The following is a 19,077-nucleotide window of genomic DNA, read 5'->3' as shown; positions in this document are numbered from 1 at the left end:
ACAGGACTATGTGCCGAACCTTTGACAGGACTGGCTCCGTCTGGGTCCACTCACGGATCTGTGATGCGGTGACAGGCAAGGTGTCCATAAAATTTAGGGTTGCAACCACCTCACCGGTCGTGGGGGCCGGTCGATAAAGGCAATCGGCTCAGTGCGTCGGCATTTGCTATCTGCGTACCTGATTTGTACTCCAGAAAATACTCGTATGCAGCAAGCAACAAAGCCCAGCGCTGGATCCGTGCAGAAGCAATGGGCGGTATTGGCTTATCCTCTCTGAAAAGTCCCAGCAGGGGCTTATGATCAGTCACGATAGTGAAATGGCGGCCGTACACGTACTGGTGGAAGCGTTTCACCGCAAAAACCACTGCCAGGCCCTCCTTCTCGATCTGCGCGTACTTTTTCTCCGCTGCAGTCAATGTGCGGGAGGCGAAAGCTATCGGTCGTTCGGCCCCGTTCTCCATGTTGTGGGACAGGACGGCCCCAATACCATACGGGGATGCATCACATGTGACGAGCAAAGGCTTTCCAGGATCATAGTGGGTTAGTAACCCAGACAATGACAATTGTTGCTTTACCCGCCTGAAAGCGGTTTCTTGCGGCTGACCCCAAACCCAGGTGTGATTTTTCTTTAGCAGAAGGTGCAAAGGGGCCAGCATAGTTGCCAGATTGGGGAGGAACTTCCCGTAATAGTTTACGAGACCGAGAAAAGAACAAAGATGCGAAGTGTCAGTCGGGGCGGGGGCATGTTGAATTGCATGCACCTTCTCTGCGACGGGGTGCAGACCTTCGCGGTCCACCCGATAACCTAGGTAGACTACTTCCTTTGCCTGAAATACGCACTTTGTGCGACGTAAACGGACTCCAGCCTCCGAAAGGCGTCGAAGGACAGCCTCCAGATTTTCCAAATGTTCCTGCTCCGACGTCCCTGTAATCAAAACATCGTCTAGGTAGACAGCCACAAGTGGTACACCTCTCAAAATGCCCTCCATAACACGTTGAAAAATTGCGCAGGCAGAGGATACTCCAAAGGGCAACCGTGTATATTCATACAGGCCCCGGTGTGTATTAATCGTTACATATGGTCGGGAGGCAGGGACCAGCTCCAACTGCAGGTAGGCGTGACTCATATCTAATTTTGTGAACGAGAGTCCACCTGCAAGTTTCGCGTAGAGATCCTCTATGCGAGGCATTGGGTATCGGTCGAGTCGGGAAACCGTATTCACTGTAAGTTTATAGTCGCCACACAAGCGAACTGTGGCATCTGCCTTCATTACAGGTACAATTGGTGCTGCCCAGTCAGCAAAACGGACGGGCCTGATAATACCCAAACTCTCCAAATGAGTGAGCTCCCCTTCTACCTTCTCGAGCAAGGCGTAAGGCACTGGGCGCGCCCGGAAATAGCGTGGCGTGGCTCCTGGTTCAACTTGGATACGGGCTACGGCCCCTTTTATTTTCCCCAAACCAGGCTGGAATACATCTGGGTATCGTCCCAGCACCTCAGTCAACCCTTCAGAAACTGTTTGGAGGATGTGCTGCCATTGCAACCGCAAATGGCGCAACCAGTCCCGACCCAACAGGCTGGGCCCATGGCCGCGCACTACGATAAGTGGGAAACGCCCCTCCTGGCGTCCATAGACAACAGGGGTCATTGTAGTTCCTGCAATGTCCAGTGGTTCCCCCGTGTAGGTGGCCAACCTGGCCTGTGAGTCGGTTAATGTAAGGGTCTGTATACCTTGCTTGATGCGGTCGAATGTCCTCTGGGCGATCACGGAGACCGCTGCACCAGCATCCAACTCCATCTCAAGCGGGTGGCCATTGACCCGTACTGTCACCTTAATGGGGGCCACACGGGGAGCTGCCACACAATGCAGCTGCAGGCAATCATCCTCCGTCTCCACGTCCTCAAGAGTAGTCGCCGCAGGTTCATCCACATGGAAGGTACGGCCTCTGGGCTGGTCCCAGTTTCGGTCGGAACGACGGCACCTCTGGCGCTCCCAGGACCGCTGTCCGCGACGGGGCCGGCGCCTACAAGTCTGACACGGACATGGCTCCTCATCCATTGGCTCTGGAGAAGGCTCCCTTCGGGGAGGAATGTCCGACGGCCACTGCCGTCGGTCCGGACGTTGCCTCGCCCAAGGTACCGCAGGAGTGTGGGGGGACGTTTTTGGACGGAAGGGGTTGCGCCCCAAGGCATGCACTTCCATTCCCTGTAGCTCCTGTACTCCTCGCTCTGCGCTCTCTCGGGACAAGACTATTTGAATGGCCTGTTGAAAAGTCAATGTTGGCTCTGCTAACAACTTTCTCTGGGTGGCCGCATTGTTAATACCGCAAACCAAACGGTCGCGTAACATTTCTGACAAGGTCTCACCATAGTCACAGTATTCCACAATCCTGCGTAGCCTGGATAGAAAATCGGCAAGGGATTCTCCAGGGGTCCTCTCAGCGGTATTAAACCGGTAACGCTGGACTATCGTGGACGGGGTTGGGTTAAAATGTTGCCCCACTATATTCACAAGTTCATCAAACGTTTTGGTGTCCGGCGCAGCTGGGTACGTAAGGCTCCTAATCACCCCAAACGTATGCGGGCCGCAGGCGGTGAGCAATATGACCACCTGGCGCTCGTTTTCGGTGATATTTTTTGCCCGGAAATAGTAACGCATCCGTTGTGTGTACTGGTTCCAGCTTTCCAGCGCAGCATCAAAAACATCCAAACGTCCGTACAGAGACATGGTATAATAGAAAACAACTTCCAACCTGTATCCAACAAAAATCCAGGGAGGTGGCTTCAGCAGTGTAGACAGCTATTCACTTTAACCTTCGTCGCAAGTTTTGTAAGGGCCACGAAGAATCCAGCACGAGTTTTAAGGATACAAAGTAATAACATTTATTTACTATAACATATACATAACAGTAGCAGTAACTTCCCTTGCTACATACTCCTTCCTGCTGGTTCCTGAACTGGCCAGCTTTATTTATACTAGGAGTTTACTAGTGGTTTCTCCGCCCCCCTCATTGGGGAAGCTCATACTCCCACAGGATTGTGGGATAGTCATTAGTCCCCAGCCAATGGTAAGTAGGCAGGTTATAACACTTAGTTAACAGCCTCTTATGTGAGACTTTACCAAATGCCTTCTGGATGTCCATATAAATGACATTCACAGACATTGCCCTGTCTGCTACCTGAGTCTCCGCTTCAAAAAATTCAATAAGATTAGTCAGGCATGGCCTTCCCTTCATGAATCCATGCTGGCTCTCCTGATTGACCAACATTTTTCAAGGTGTTCAGTTACCCTATCCCCGATTATAGACTGCAGCAATTTCCCCACCACAGATCACCATTTTAAAAAGTGGAGTGACATGTGTAATTTGCCAATCCAGAGGGACTACTCCTGAATCTAGAGAACTTTGGAAGATTAGAGTTAGGGCACCTGCAATGTGATCCCCTACTTCCTTTAACACCATCAGGTGGAAACCGTCCTGGGGATTTGTCACTCTTTAGTTCCATTAACTTAAAGTTAATTTGTGGCAGGTTTTTCAGGGGGTTTCCCGTCGGCTTTACCGGCAAGTTCCCCACCGCTATTCAATGACACTTAGTCACTTTTTTATGCCCTGGGGAGTTCCTCACCAGTTTAGCCCAAACTTAGAATTTTTGTAAAGAACTGGGGAGTTGAACTCACGAGATCGGGCTGCCAGGATGGCAGTGTCAAGGTGCCAACTAGGCAGTGCCAAATTGTCCACATTCCAGGGGGAGGGCCAGGGAGCCATCCTGTACTTACCGTGACCACCAAGGGGCCTCCTGTTGCCCAGATGACCCCCGGGTGCCGAATATAGGCCATATTAAACCAGTACCTCTGCATTATTACCGACAGCTTGGGATTTTAATGATTTGCGACAAGTTCTACAAGCTTGTTAAAGGATCCTGGGCGCGATTCCCCACTCCCACGCCGGTTGGGAGAATCGCCAGGGCCGCCAAAGGTTCCACGGGATGCCGGTCCGACGCCCTCCCGCGATTCCCCCAAGCGGCGGAAATGGCCCGGTCGAGTTTCGCGGGCTGCAGGCCGGAGAATCGCCGGAGACACCGAAAATGGCGATTCTCCGGCACCCACCGCTATTCTGAGGCCCGGATGGGCCGAGCGGCCAGGCCAAATGGGCGGGTTCCCCCCGGCGCCGTCCACACCTGGCCGCTGCAGTCGTGAGCGGTGCGTGAACACTGGGGGGGCGGCCTGCGAGGGGGGATCCTGCACCAGGGGGTACCTCAGATGTGGGGTGGCCCGCGATCGGTGCCCACCGATCGTCGGGCCGTCCTCTCTGAAGGAGGTCCTCCTTCCTTCCGCGGCCCCGCAAGATCCGTCCCCCATCTTATTGCGGGGCGGACTTAGAGAGGACGGCAACCACGCATGCGCGGGTTGGCGCCGGCCAACCTGCGCATGCGCGGATGACGCCCGTTATGCGGCGCCTGCCGCGTCATCTATGCGGCGCCGCTTTTACGCGGGCGACAGGGCCTGGCGCGTGTAGATGACGCGGCCCCGATCCTGGCCCATTGTCAGGGCCTGAATCAGTCGGGACCTGGGCCGTTTGGCGCGTCGTGAACCTCGACGGCGTTCATGACGGCGCGGCCACTTTGGCGCGGGAGTGGAGAATCCCGCCCCTTGAGTCTGAGGCACCAGGTATGTGAGGCTCTTGATGGGCAGCACAGTGGTGCAGTGGTTAGCACTGCTGCCTTACGGGAGATCCCAGGTTCAATCCCGGCTCTAGGTCACTGTCCGTGTGGAGTTTGTGCATTCTCCCCGTGTTTGCGTGGGTTTTGCCCTCACAACCCAAAGATGTGCAGGGTAGGTGGATTGGCCATGCTAAATTGCCCCTAAAGAAAATTGGTAAAAATGAATTGGGTACTCTAAATTTTAAGAAAATGTGAGGCTCTTGATTATACTGAATGTCAGGGCCACACAGGCGAGTAGGAGTATTACCTTGTCGGTTGTCTCCAACGATACAATTTGCCTGGAAGAAATACCGCATCCGCTCGGTCTACTGGGCCCAGACTTCTGTGCCTGCATCAAAGGCCTCTAGCCTTCCAAATAACATCATTTTCAAAATCCCGCTGACCTCACTCCCCTGCTGGAGCTTTCCAGTGCGTTCAGGACGCCAAGAATCACAGCCGCTGTTTTCCTCGTCACCAGAATAAAAGTTCAGGATAATAATAATAATAATTGCTTATTGGCACAAGTAGGCTTCAATAAAGTTACTGTGAAAAGCCCCTAGTTGCCACATTCTGTCGCTTGTTCGGGGAGGCCGGTTGGGGAATTAAACTCGTGCTCCTGGCCTTGTTCTGCATTACAAGCCAGCTGTTTAGCCCACTGTGCTAAACCAGGCCCAGGAAGGTAAATTAAACTGTATTTAATAAGCCAACATAAAGTAACAGCTGCAACAGGACTTACAGCTCACAGGTCCCAACCTGGACAACCAAACAGACCGGTCCCAATTAGCTGTGTAGGCATCCGCCCACTAGCAGGTGAGCACATATTCCACAGGTCCCGCAGGGAGATCTATTAAGGTGTCACCGTGGGTTAGTACAGCAGGAATTGTAAATATTTAAATTTAACAGTCTTTTCAATAAGTTCTTCCACTTTCAAAGATGTGTGTACAAATGCCTGCCATTTTCTTGGAAACCCTTTGGATTCGTATCATCTAGCTCATATTTCCTCTCTTAGTAGGAACATAGAACTTAAAAGCAGAAGTAGGTCATTCAGCTCTTCGAGTCTGCTCTGCCATTCAATAACATCATGGCTGATATGGTTGTAATGCCAACTCCACTTTCCCATAACCCTTGACTACCTTGTCTACCAAAAACTTGTCTATCAAAGATCTGTCTAACTCTATCTTGAATAAATTCAATGACCCAGTGTCCACTACTTTTATGGTGAAGTGGATTTCACATACTAACGACACTTTTAAAGAAAAAATTCTTCTAATCTCCATCTTAAGCGGTAAATTTCTTTATCTTAAACTATGTCTTCTGGTTCTAGTCTCTCCCATATCCCCCCCTTAGGATTTGTTTCAACAAGATCACCTCTCATTCTTCTAACTTCAATGTGTATAGGCCCAACTTGTTCAACTCAGGAATAAGTCCCACCAAAAATGTCAATTTTCTGCATTAAACTGTGCCCGGCCATTTTCACCAGCCTATGTTCTTCTGAAGCCTTTTACTATACTCCTCCATGTGTACCACATTTCCAAATATTGTATAATCTGCAAAAACTGAAATTATTCCATTTCTACAGTCAAGGTGAGTAACATATATCAAAAAGAGAAGTAGTCTTATGGAACACTGCACCTTCCTCCAGTCTGAAAAAACAAGTGTTCATTACTACTTTTTCTTTCAGCCCATTTGCTTATTTTGCATTCAAGCTGCAACTCTCCTTCTAATCTCATGGGTTTTAAATCTTCTAGGAATTGTATTATGTGGTTTTTCTTGCTCTTTGAATGAAATTATAATCTATCTCCACTAAATAAAGGGCATCCACTCATTGATACCATCTTAAATTTGAATCCTTAAGAAATTTTGTCTGAATTTTGTTAATTAATTGCTACTTTAATAGGAATTGAGTCCTTTAAAATGAGCTAGATTTTGCATTTGACAGTGAGAAATTGGCTCCAACCTTCATTACACTTTCACTTGACTACAAATTTTGCTGTTTCACACTGGAATTTACTGTAAATTAGAGAGCAAAAAAACCCTGAGTATCTGAAAACTGTGTAACAAACAAAAGGAAATGTGTATCGCTTTGACTAATCAGATTGAAGAATTGTTAATGAAAGGTGCGGTCGAAACAAGAAAGTATAAGAATATTGAATTTTATGACAAATCAGGTATGGGAAAATAAAGAGAGGAGGAATAATGAAAGATAGTTATAAGGGACTCTATAGTTAGGGGTACAGATATTCATTTCTGTAGACGTGAAAGAGACTGCAGGATGGTATGTTGCCTCCCTGGGGCCAGGGTTCAGGATGTCTGAACGGGCAGAAAGGGTGAACATCCAGAGGTCGTGGTACATATTGGTACTAACGACATAGGTAGGAAGAGTGACGAGGTCCTGCAGTAGCAGTTTAGGAAGTTAGGTAGCAAGTTAAAAAGCAGGACCTTTAGGGTTGTAATCTCAGGATTACTCCCTGTGCCACGTGCCAATGGGGCTAGAAATAGGAAGATAATACAACTCAACACATGGCTAAACAGCTGGTATAGGAGGAGGGTTTCAGATATCTGGTCTATTAGGATCTCTTCAGGGGCTGGTGGGATGTGTACAAGATGGACGGGTTGCATCTAAACTGGAGGGGCATAAATATTGTGGCTGGGAGGTTTGCTAGTGTCACACGGGAGGATTTAAACTAGTTTGGCAGGGAGTTGGAAACCAAAGCAAAGGTGAATTAACTGAAGGGGAACTAGAGAGTAGGGCCAGTAGGAACTAGAGAGAAGGGCAGGCAGGGTATGGTTGCTGATCAAAGAGGGTCTGGTGGACTGAAGTGCATTTGTTTCAATGCGAGAGTGTAACAGGTAAGGCAGATGAACTTAGAGCTTGGAACTATAATGTTGGTGTCATTACAGAGACTTGGTTAAGGGAAGGACAGGATTGGCAGCTTAACATTCCAGGATACAGATGTTTCAGGCGGGATAGAGGGGGCTGTCACAGCTATACTGTGGGAGGACACCTTGGAGGGCTCCTACAGCGAGGCAATGTGGGTAGAGCTCAGGAATAGGAAGGGTGTAGTCACAATGTTGGGGGTTTACTGTAGGCTACCCAACAGGAGATAGAGGAGCAGATGTGTAGGCAGATTTTGGCAAGGTGTACAAATAACAGGGATGTTGTTGTAGTGGGTGATTGTATTCCCCTATATTGACTGGGACTCACTTAGTGCTGGGGGGTGGAGCATAGTTTTTAAGGAGCATCCTGGAGGGCTTCTTGAAACAGTATGTAGATAGTCCAACTAGGGAAGGGGGCGTACTGGACCTGGTATTGGGGAATGAGCCCAGCCAGGTGGTTGACGTTTCAGTATGGGAGCAGTTCAGGAACAATGATCACAACTTAGTAAGCTTTAAGGTGCTGATGAATGAAGATAAGTGTAGTCCTCAGGTGAAGGTGCTAGATTGGGGGAAGGCTAATTACAATTATAAGGCAGAAACTGAAGAATGTAGATTGGGGGCAGATGTTTGAGGGCAAATCAACATCTGGCATGTGGGAGGCTTTCAAGTGTGTTGACAGGAATTCAGGACCAGCACGTTCCTGTAAGGATGAAGGATAAGTATGGCAAATTTTGTGAACCTTGGATAACAGGCGATATTGGGAGCTTGGTCAAAATGAAAAAGGAAGCATTTGTCAAGGCAAAGATGCTGGAAACACACGACGCAAGTGTGGAATACAAGGAAAGTAGAAAGAAACTTAAGCAAGGAGTCAGGAGGGCTAAAAGGAGTCACAAAAAGTCAGGATTAAGGAAAATTCCAAGGCTTTTTATACATATATAAAGCGCACAGAGGGTAGTCAAGGAGAGGATTGGCACACTCAAGGACTGGGGAGGGAATCTATGCGTGGAGCCAGAGGAAATGGGTGAGGTATTAAATGAGTACTTTGCATCAATATTCACCAAAGAGAAGGACTTGGTGGATGATGAGTCTGGGGAAGGGTGTGTCGATAGTTTGGGTCATTTTGAGATCAAAAAGAGGAGGTATTGGAGGTCTTGAAAAACATTAAGTTAGACAAGTCCCCAGGGCCTGATGGGATGTACCCCAGAATACTTAGAGAGGCAAAGGAGGAAATTGCTGGGGCCTTGAGAGAAAGCTTTGTATCCTCACTGGCTACAGGAGAGGTCCCAGAGGATTGAAGAATAGCCAATGTTGTTCCTTTGTTTAAGAAGGGTAGCAAGGATAATCCAGGTAATTTCAGGCCATGAGCCTTACATCAGTGGTTGGAAAATTATTGGGGAGGATTCTTCGAGACAAGATTTACTCCCACTAGAAATAAGTGGAAATATTAGTGAGAGGCAACATGGTTTTGTAAAGGGGAGGTCATGTCTCACTAACTTGTTCGAGTTTTTCGAGGAAGTGATGAAGGTGATTGAAGAGGGTAGGGCAATGGATGTTGTCTGCATGGACTTAAGTAAGGCCTTTGACAAGTTTCCTCATGGCAAACTGGTACAGAGGGTGACGTTGCACGGGATCAGAGGTGAGCTGCAAGATGGATACAGAACTGGTTCAGTCATAGAAGACAGAGGGTAGCGTTTCTGAATGGAGGGCTATGACTCGTGCCGTTCTTCAGGGATCAGTGCTGGGACCCTTGCTATTTGTAATATACATATAAATGATTTGGAGGAAAATGTAACTGGCTTGATTAGTAACTTTGCGGACAACACAAAAGTTGGTGGAATTGCGGATACCCCTGCCTCATTCAAGGTCGAGAAGAAACTACAATTGATAATGATCATTCCATCCCATTATATGATAAAAGTGGTAAACCTGAAAACAAATGATAAACAAAACTTACAAGGATAGCCATGTCCCACAGTCCTTTCAACAATACGATTTCCTTACGGCAAGCTTTTAACTGTTTGCAATCAGGAACAGAAACTTCGAACAGAGCAGCTGACTGTGATAGTGCTTGTAATTCAACTTCCATAGCAACAATTTTCTTTTGAGCCTATAAAATAATTAGGAAAGATATTTTAATATCGGGAAATTCTACAATGATTCGTATTTCCATTTTCAACAGTCTCAAATTACATTTAAACAAAATATTTTTATTGCAAAAATATTTCATTGTTACAAACTAAATCCACACTCAACAACAAATACATAAAGGTACAATGCATGAATAACACAATCAAGAATTATTAACCCTACTAAACATAGCCATTCAAAATATAACTAAACAACCCAATAACCCCCCCCCCCCACTAACTCTCTGATAAAGGAAATGAATGGCTACCATCTCGAGTAGAACTTCTACCGACCCTCTAATGGTGTTCTTGACCTTCTCCAGATAAAGGAACTCCATTAAATCACCCAATCAGGCCGAGGCACTGGGCAGAGTAGGAGATCTCCACCTCAGCAGAACTGACCTCCGGGCTATCAATGAGGCAAAGGTGAGGACATTCGCCTTCACCCCTGTCTGCAGCACCGACGAGACCAAAACTCTGAAAATGGTCACCAGTAGACAAGGCTTCAGCTCGATGTGAAGAAGCCTTGTACATGGTGTTAAAGGAGTCCCAGAAGCGTATAAGTTTAGGACATGACCAGAACACATAGGTATGATTTGCCAACCCCCGAGAAAAAAAACACTCATCCTCATCTTGGTCATATGCGCTCGCTGCATCACCTTAAACTGAATCAAACTGAGCCTCGTGTGGTGTTCTTTGTGTTGCTTATTTCAGGATGGTTGGCGTAGTGTTCACAAAGACCGCATAATATCTTTAACTTAAACAATGCTATGATTTTATTTACACTCCTAACCTGGATTCGGCACGGACTCCTTAAGAATACACAATTGATCAATAACACCTAACTACACTTCTACTAACCTCACTACTGGTTTAAACTGGGCGGCACGCATGGTAACACAGCAGTTAGCACTGTTGCTTCACAGTGCCAGGATCCTAGGTTCGATTTCTGGCTTGGCTCACTGTCTGTGTCTGCATAAGTTTCCTCCGGGTACTCCGGTTTCCTCCCACAAGTCCCAAAAGACCTGCTGTTAGGTGATTTGGACATTCTGAATTCTCCCTCTGTGTACCCTAACAGGCACCGGAATGTGGCGACTAAGGGCTTTTCACAGTAACTTCATTGCAGTGTTAATGTAAGCCTACTTATGACAATAAAGATTAATATTATTATTATACATGCACTATCTGCTCTTCTGACCTGCTCTCGCTAACTCTTGCATACACTCCTCCCCTATATAGTTGGAACTGTAATTCCCTCTAGTGGCTACTCTCGACACTACATTAACCCTTGCAATGCTGCTAGTTATGATAATACCACATCCCCTTTCTTTGTAAAAGAAAATTATTATAACATTTATTGTGATATTTTCTTTAACTCTGACTTTACAGGTGTATTCTGCCTATTAGTTAGTAATTATCATCAATTCACTATAATCTTGTATATTAATTTGTAATAACTGTTACATCACTTAGATGAGCAAAAGTTTCATTATACAGTCATGACAAATTCAGTCTCCCTGACAGTTTCTTCTTCTCGTAGATTGTCTCAATGGAATATTCAAGGTGTTGGATTGCTCTGCCACATCTTCTTGTGTGTGCGCTAGATAAGGATGTGGAAAGGCAACGTCCTTGAATATGTTATCAAGTGGTACAACATTTGAAAGTTGAGGTTGAATTTTATGCTTGACACGCAGCAATGCTCGTCTGTTTCTCCTGAACACTGATCCCTGTTCTGTTTTTACAAGTATGACCTTGGTGCTACTTGTTTCAGAACTTTTGCAATGTTTTGCTAGCCTCCGTCATGATTCTGAATTCTCACGAAGTCACCTTCTCGAAGTTCAGACAGAGGTATGGTTTATCTATTGTAGACCTCTTGTTGCCTCTTATTTGTTGCCGTGGTACATTCACATATCTCTTTATTCTCCATTTCAGGACTGGTGATCTCTGGTAATGTGGTTCTTAGTCGTCTACCCATTAACATTTGAGCAGATGATAGACCAGTTGACAGTGGTGTCGCTCTATATGCTAACAACGCCAACGATATGTTTTGACCATCTTCACTTGCTTTGCAGAATCACTTCTTTATTATCCCTACTCCTTTCTTTGCTTTTCCATTAGACTGAGGATAACATAGGCTAGAAGTAACATGATTGAAATTATATTGCTCTGCAAACTGTGCCCACTCCCAACTTGAGAAACACGGACCATTGTCAAAGACCACGTTAAGAAGTATCCCATGGCATGCAAAAATTGATTTGTTGCCTTTATCACTGATCTAGCAGTCGAATCTTTCAGCATCATCGCCTCGGAAAGTTGGAGTAATAGTCTATGACTATCAAGTAGTCATGACCTGGAAATAGAATAAATCCATGCCCACTTTGTTCCATGGACTGGTAACGATTTCCATCTGTTGTAGGGTTTCTCTACTCTGTGCAGACTGATGTATCTGACAAATTGTACATGCTTGAACATATTACTTGATGTCTCTGTTTATTCCCAGCCAATACACTGATTGTCTGGCTCTCCTATGACCCTTTTCAATGCTTTGATGACCGTCGTGAATCTGCTGCAGAATCCCTAAACATAAACTGGCGGGAATCACTATCCTATCTCCCTTGAGCAGGAAACCATCTACTCTAGAAAGATCATTTCTTATATCTCGAAAAGCAGATCGACATCCAGCAGGCTATCCTTCTTTTAGGTATTGTTTCTACTTCTGGAGTGTCAAATCCTTTTCAGTTTTGGCTTTTATGGTCTGTAGTTTGTGGTCAGACACTGGTAGTATTGGTAATTAAACAAACTTGAGATTCCACTATTTGGACTATCTCGGGTTCTGATGTTTCAGCATCAGTGGTATCCTTGCAGTGGTCGTCCACAATACTTAAGTCTTCTCTTGACTCTTCATCTTAGTCAGCTGAAGTACTGGTTTAGTGAATCCTTTCAACTAGCTGCAGTCTTTCACAAGCATCCACTCCAATTAATGATGATTTCTCACCCTCTATAACCTTGAAGTCGATTGGTATTACAATGTTCCGATTCTTAACAACAAGATAGCAGGATCCTCTTGTGGCTGTCGTGTTACCGTTGTAATCTGTGAGCCTACATGTCGATTGCTTTATTTGTGGTTTGCCAATAGCTTATTTTAAACATCGGTAGGTGATAATATTTGCATATGCTCCTGTGTTAATTTTAAATGGTATTAATTCTCCATTTTTATCTAATGAGACAGTCCACTCCATTATTATCTTTGAGAGCTCTTTTACTGGTCTTTCATCTCAATCCAGTAAATTAATCCTAGTGATAACTTCTATCATGAAGGGCAGCACGGTAGCATTGTGGATAGCACAATTGCTTCACAGCTCCAGGGTCCCAGGTTCGATTCCGGCTTGGGTCACTGTCTGTGCGGAGTCTGCACATCCTCCCCGTGTGTGCGTGGGTTTCCTCCCGGTGCTCCGGTTTCCTCCCACAGTTCAAAGATGTGCAGGTTAGGTGGATTGGCCATGATAAATTGCCCTTAGTGTCCAAAATTGACCTTAGTGTTGGGTGGGGTTACTGGGTTATGGGGATAGGGTGGAGGTGTTGACCTTGGGTAGGGTGCTCTTTCCAAGAGCTGGTGCAGACTCGATGGGCCGAATGGCCTCCTTCTGCACTGTAAAAAAAAATTCTATGATGAAGGAATCCGAAAGTGGATATGGTGAGCAATCCTCTCCATCCGCTACAATATTGGATTTTCCTCTGCATTCTGCACACTTTGGATCAGTCTGAAATCACTATAGGACTTTTCAAATTTGGTTACTGGTTGCTGATAAATGATACTCTTTCCAAGAGCCGGTGCAGACTCGATGGGCCGAATGGCCTCCTTCTGCACTGTAAATTCTATGATAATCTATGATACTCTGCTGCAGAGTGGTTTAGTTTGCCACTATTGGAACATTGTTTGCCTTTCGCCGGACAATTTGTTTTACAGTGGGTGGGTCCACAGTGTGTGCACATCATCACGCCCGCGATGTCACTTTCAAAATGGCCACCGGCCATTGTCCGCAGTTTTCTTTGCTGCGACACAGCATTAATGGACACGTTTGACGATTTCACGCTCTTTTCCTTTGCCACGATTTCGGCATATTCGCTCGATGCCTGTTCACTGGCTTCACACATATTAATAGCGTCTTCAATCCATAAAACCGGTTGTCTTAGCATTTTCTCACGCAAACGTTAATTATTTATCCCGAACACAACTTGATTACGCAGCATAGAATCGGAGGCTGAGGAAAGATTATAGAACTGCGCTCGCAACTTTAGAGCTGTGATGAAGGAATCTACTGACTCTCCTCTGAACTGCAGCTGTTTTCTTAACATGTACCGCTCACAGGATTTTTTCAGGATCATTAATCTCTGTAGCACCATGCTGTATGAATGGGTCTTGCCCACCCAAATGAACAAAGCTATAATCTTGTTGACTTTAGCAAAGAATGGTTTGGGGAGAAAAATTAGGAAATATTGAAAAATAAATAAAAACCTTGGAGGGACATACAATTTAACCATTTGAACCTTGCCCACCGACAGTGGGAGATATCCCACTTCTGCAAATCAGTTCTAACCCCATTAACCAGGCTAGCATAATTTAATTTATGAAGCGAGGCCCAATTGTGCACCACCCGGATTCCCAGATAACGGAAGCTAGATCTGGAAAGGCGAAAAAGCAACATCTCCAGGTTGGCTCCCCTCCCTGGGGAATTCGCCGGAAATTATTTGCTCTTGTCCAAATTTAATCTATACCCTGAAAAGAGGCGAAACTACTAAGTAGCTTCATTATCTCATCCATGGTGGAGACTGGGTACATGATATAAAGACGCAAGGGACTGGTTTAGCACAGTGGGCTAAACTGCTGGCTTCTTATGCAGAACAATGCCAGCAGCACCGGTTCAATTCCTGGACCGGCCACCCCTAACAGGCGCCGGAATGTGGCGACGAGGGGTTTTTCACAGTAACTTCATTGAAGCCTACTTGTGACAATAAACGATTATTATTATTATTATTATTAATACTGCAATGAAGTTATTGTGAAAATCCCCTAGTCGTCTCACTACTGCACCTGTTCGGGTACACTGAGGGAGAATTCAGTATGTCCAAATCACCTAACAGCACGTCTTTCAGGACTTGTGGGAGGAAACCGGAGCACCGGAGGAAACCCATGCAGAAACATGGAGAACATGCAGACTCCACACAGACAGTGACCCAAGTTGGGAATTGAACCTGGGACGCTGGCGCTGTGAAGCAACAATGCTAACTACTGTGCTACCTTGCGTCCCAACTGCATACAAGGACACCCTATGCTCTCTCCCTCCCCACTCAGTGGAAGATCTTAATGCTATGGTCAGTGGTTCGATTGTCAAAGCAAACAATGGGCCTTGTACTCCTATTCAACAGAAAGTTGAACTTTCACCCGCCAACTGACGGGCGTGTTCGCGGACATTTCTCCTTGCTCCATTCCGTGGTTCCCACCTGCTTCAAGACCACCACCATCATACTGGTGCTAAAGAAGAACCAGGCAACGTGCCTCAATGACTACCATCTGCTGGCGTTGACATCTATGCTTATGAAGTGCTTCTAGAGGTTGGCCATGAGACACATCAACTCCATACTCCCAGAATACCTTGATCCACTGCAATTTACATACCGCCACAACCAGTCCACAGCAGAAGCTATCTCCCTGGCCCCACACTCATCCTTGGAGCATCTCGACAACAAGGATTCCTATTTCAGACTCCTATTTATTGACTACAGCTCCACTGTCAACACCATAATCCCAGCCGAGCTCATATCTAAACTCCAAAACCTAGGACTTGGCTCTTCCCTCTGGATCCTCGACTTCCTGACCCATAGACCACAATCAGTAAGGATAAACAACAACACCTCCTCCACGATAATCCTCAATATCAGGGCCCCACAAGACTGCGTACTTAGCCCCCACAATACTCCCTACACACAGACACACACTGTGTCAAAATTTGGCTCCAGTTCTAGCTATAGGTTTGTTGATTACACAACCGTAGTGGATTGGATCACGAACGATGATGAGTCAGAATACAGGAGGGAGATAGAAAACCTAGTGGCATGGGATAACGACAAAAATCTCTCCCTCAACATCAGCAAAACTAAGGAGCTGGTCATTGACTTCAGGAAGCAAAGTATTGTACACACCCCTGTCTTCACCACCCACCCAGAGGTGGTTATAGATCGAAGCTTCAGGGATGTAGTTACTCCGAAGAATAAAGATAGATGGGTGATGTTGAGAGGGTCTGGGAGGAAGCAGTCAGTACAGGGATCCCCTGTGGTTGTTCCCCTTAGTAACAAGTATACCGCATTGGATACTGTTGGCGGTGGGTGGGGGGGGGGGGGGGGGGGGGGGGGGGGGGGACTTACCAGGGGTAAGCCATGGGGTACACGTCTCTGGCACAGAGTCTGTCCCTGTTGCTCAGAAGGGAAGGGGGGAGAGGAGTAGAGCATTAGTCATTGGAGACTCCACAGTTAGGGGGATAGATAGATTCTGTGAGAACGAGAGAGACTCGCGGTTGGTGTGTTGCCTCCTAGGTGCCAGGGTCCGTGATGTCTCGGATCGTGTTTTCGGGATCCTTAAGGGGGAGGGGGAGCAGCCCCAAGTTGTGGTCCACATAAGTACCAACGACATAGGTAGGAAAAGGGATAGGGATGTAAGGCAGGAATTCAGGGAGCTAGGGTGGAAACTTAGATCTAGGACAAACAGAGTTATTATCTCTGGGTTGTTACCCGTGCCACGTGCTAGAGAGACGAGGAATAGGGAGAGAGTGGAGTTGAACACGTGGCTACAGGGATGGTGCAGGAGGGAGGGTTTCAGATTTCTGGATAATTGGTGCTCATTCTGACGTCGGTGGGACCTCTACAAACGGGATGGTCTACACCTGGACCAGAGGGGTACCAATATCCTGAGGGGGAAATTTGCTAATGCTCTTCGGGAGGGTTTAAACTAGTTCAGCAGGGGACTGGGAACCTGAATTGTAGCTCCAGTATACAGGAGGTTGAGATTAGTGAGGTCATGAGTAAGGTTTCAAAGTTGCAGGAGTGTACCGGCAGGCAGGAAGGTGGTTTAAAGTATGTCTTCTTCAATGCCAGGAGCATCCGGAATAAGGTGGGTGAACTTGCGGCATTGGTTGGTACCTGGGACTTCGATGTTGTGGCCATCTCGGAGACATGGATAGAGCAGGGACAGGAATGGTTGTTGCAGGTGCCGGGGTTTAGATATTTCAGTAAGCTTAGGGAAGGTGGTAAAAGAGGGGGAGGGGTGGCATTGTTAGTCAAGGACAGTATTACGGTGGCAGAAAGGACGTTTGATGAGGACTCGTCTACTGAAGTAGTATGGGTCGAGGTTAGAGACAGGAAAGGGGAGGTCACCCTGTTAGGGGTTTTCTATGGGCCTCCGAAAAGTTCCAGAGATGGAGAGGAAAGGATTGCAAAGTTGATTCTGGGTAGGAGTGAAAGCAACAGTGTAATTGTTATGGGGGACTTTAACTTTCCAAATATTGACTGGAAACTCTATAGTTCGAGTACTTTAGATGGGTCCGTTTTTGTCCAATGTGTGCAGGAGGGTTTCCTGACACAGTATGTAGATAGGCCAACGAGAGGTGAGGCCATATTGGATTTGGTACTGGGTAATGAACCAGGACAGGTGTTAGATTTGGAGGTAGGTGAGCACTTTGGTGATAGTGACCAAAATTTGATTACGTTTACTTTAGTGATGGAAAGGGATAGGTATATACCGCAGGGCAAGAGTTATATCTGGGGGAAAGGCAATTATGATGCGATGAGGCAAGACTGAGGATGCATCGGATGAAGAGGAAAACTGCAGGGGATTAGCACAATGGAAATGTGGAGCTTGTTCAAGGAACAGCTACTGCGTGTCCTCGATAAGTATGTAACTGTCAGGCAGGGAGGAAGTGGTCGAGCGAAGGAACCGTGGTTTACTAAAGCAGTCGAAACACTTGTCAAGAGGAAGAAGGAGGCTTGTGTAAAGATGAGATATGAAGGTTCAGTTAGGGCGCTCGAGAGTTACAAGTTAGCTAGGAAGGACCTAAAGAGAGAGCTAAGAAGAGCCAGGAGGGGACATGAGAAGTCTTTGGCAGGTAGGATCAAGGATAACCCTAAAGCTTTCTACAGATATGTCAGGAATAAAAGAATGACTAGGGTAAGAGTAGGGCCAGTCAAGGACAGTAGTGGGAAGTTGTGCGTGGAGTCCGAGGAGATAGGAGAGGTGCTAAATGAATATTTTTCGTCAGTATTCACACAGGAAAAAGACAATGTTGTCGAGGAGAATACTGAGATTCAGGCTACTAGGCTAGAAGGGCTTGAGGTTCATAAGGAGCAGTTGTTAGCAATTCTGGAAAGTGTGAAAATAGATAAGTCCCCTGGGCCGGATGGGATTTATCCTAGGATTCTCTGGGAAGCTAGGGAGGAGATTTCTGAGTCTTTGGCTTTGATCTTTAAGACATCTTTGTCAACAGGAATAGTGCCAGAAGACTGGAGGATAGCAAATGTTGTCCCCTTGTTCAAGAAGGGGAGTCGAGACAACCCCGGTAACTATAGACCAGTGAGCCTTACTTCTGTTGTGGGCAAAGTCTTGGAAAGGTTTATAAGAGATAGGATGTATAATCATCTGGAAAGGAATAATTTGATTAGAGATAGTCAACACGGTTTTGTGAAGGGTAGGTCGTGCCTCACAAACCTTATTGAGTTCTTTGAGAAGGTGACCAAACAGGTGGATGAGGGTAAAGCAGTTGATGTGGTGTATATGGATTTCAGTAAAGCGTTTGATAAGGTTCCCCACGGTAGGCTACTGCAGAAAATACGGAGGGATGAGATTCAGGGTGATTTAGCAGTTTGGATCAGAAATTGGCTAGCTGGAAGAAGACAAAGGGTTGTGGTTGATGGAAATGTTCAGACTGGAGTCCAGTTACTAGTGGTGTACCACAAGGATCTGTTTTGGGGCCACTGCTGTTTGTCATTTTTATAAATGACCTGGAGAAGGGCGTAGAAGGATGGGTGAGTAAATTTGCAGATGACACTAAAGTCGGTGGAGTTGTGGACAGTGCGGAAGGATGTTACAAGTTACAGAGGGACATAGATAAGCTGCAGCGCTGGGCTGAGAGGTGGCAAATGGAGTTTAATGCAGAAAAGTGTGAGGTGATTAATTTTGGAAGGAATAACAGGAAGACAGAGTACTGGGCTAATGGTAAGATTCTTGGTAGTGTGGATGAGCAGAGAGATCTCGGTGTCCATGTACATAGATCCCTGAAAGTTGCCACCCAGGTTGAGAGGGTTGTTAAGAAGGCATACGGTGTGTTA

The 19,077-nt window shown here is 46.4% G+C and overlaps 1 protein-coding gene across 1 annotated transcript in view; it reads right to left on the bottom strand.

The window, feature by feature from the left end:
- LOC140395604 (dynein axonemal heavy chain 17-like) overlaps positions 1-19,077 on the bottom strand; it is an 896,966-nt gene that overhangs the window by 535,466 nt on the left and 342,423 nt on the right. The window contains exon 25 of the mRNA XM_072483576.1: positions 9,531-9,683. Coding sequence (XP_072339677.1) covers positions 9,531-9,683 — 153 coding nt within the window. The remainder of the gene's footprint in view (positions 1-9,530; positions 9,684-19,077) is intronic.

This window comes from Scyliorhinus torazame, chromosome 18 (genome assembly GCF_047496885.1).
Source record: "Scyliorhinus torazame isolate Kashiwa2021f chromosome 18, sScyTor2.1, whole genome shotgun sequence".
Classification (NCBI taxonomy): Eukaryota; Metazoa; Chordata; class Chondrichthyes; order Carcharhiniformes; family Scyliorhinidae; genus Scyliorhinus; species Scyliorhinus torazame.
This window is presented reverse-complemented; position numbering and strand designations above follow the sequence as displayed.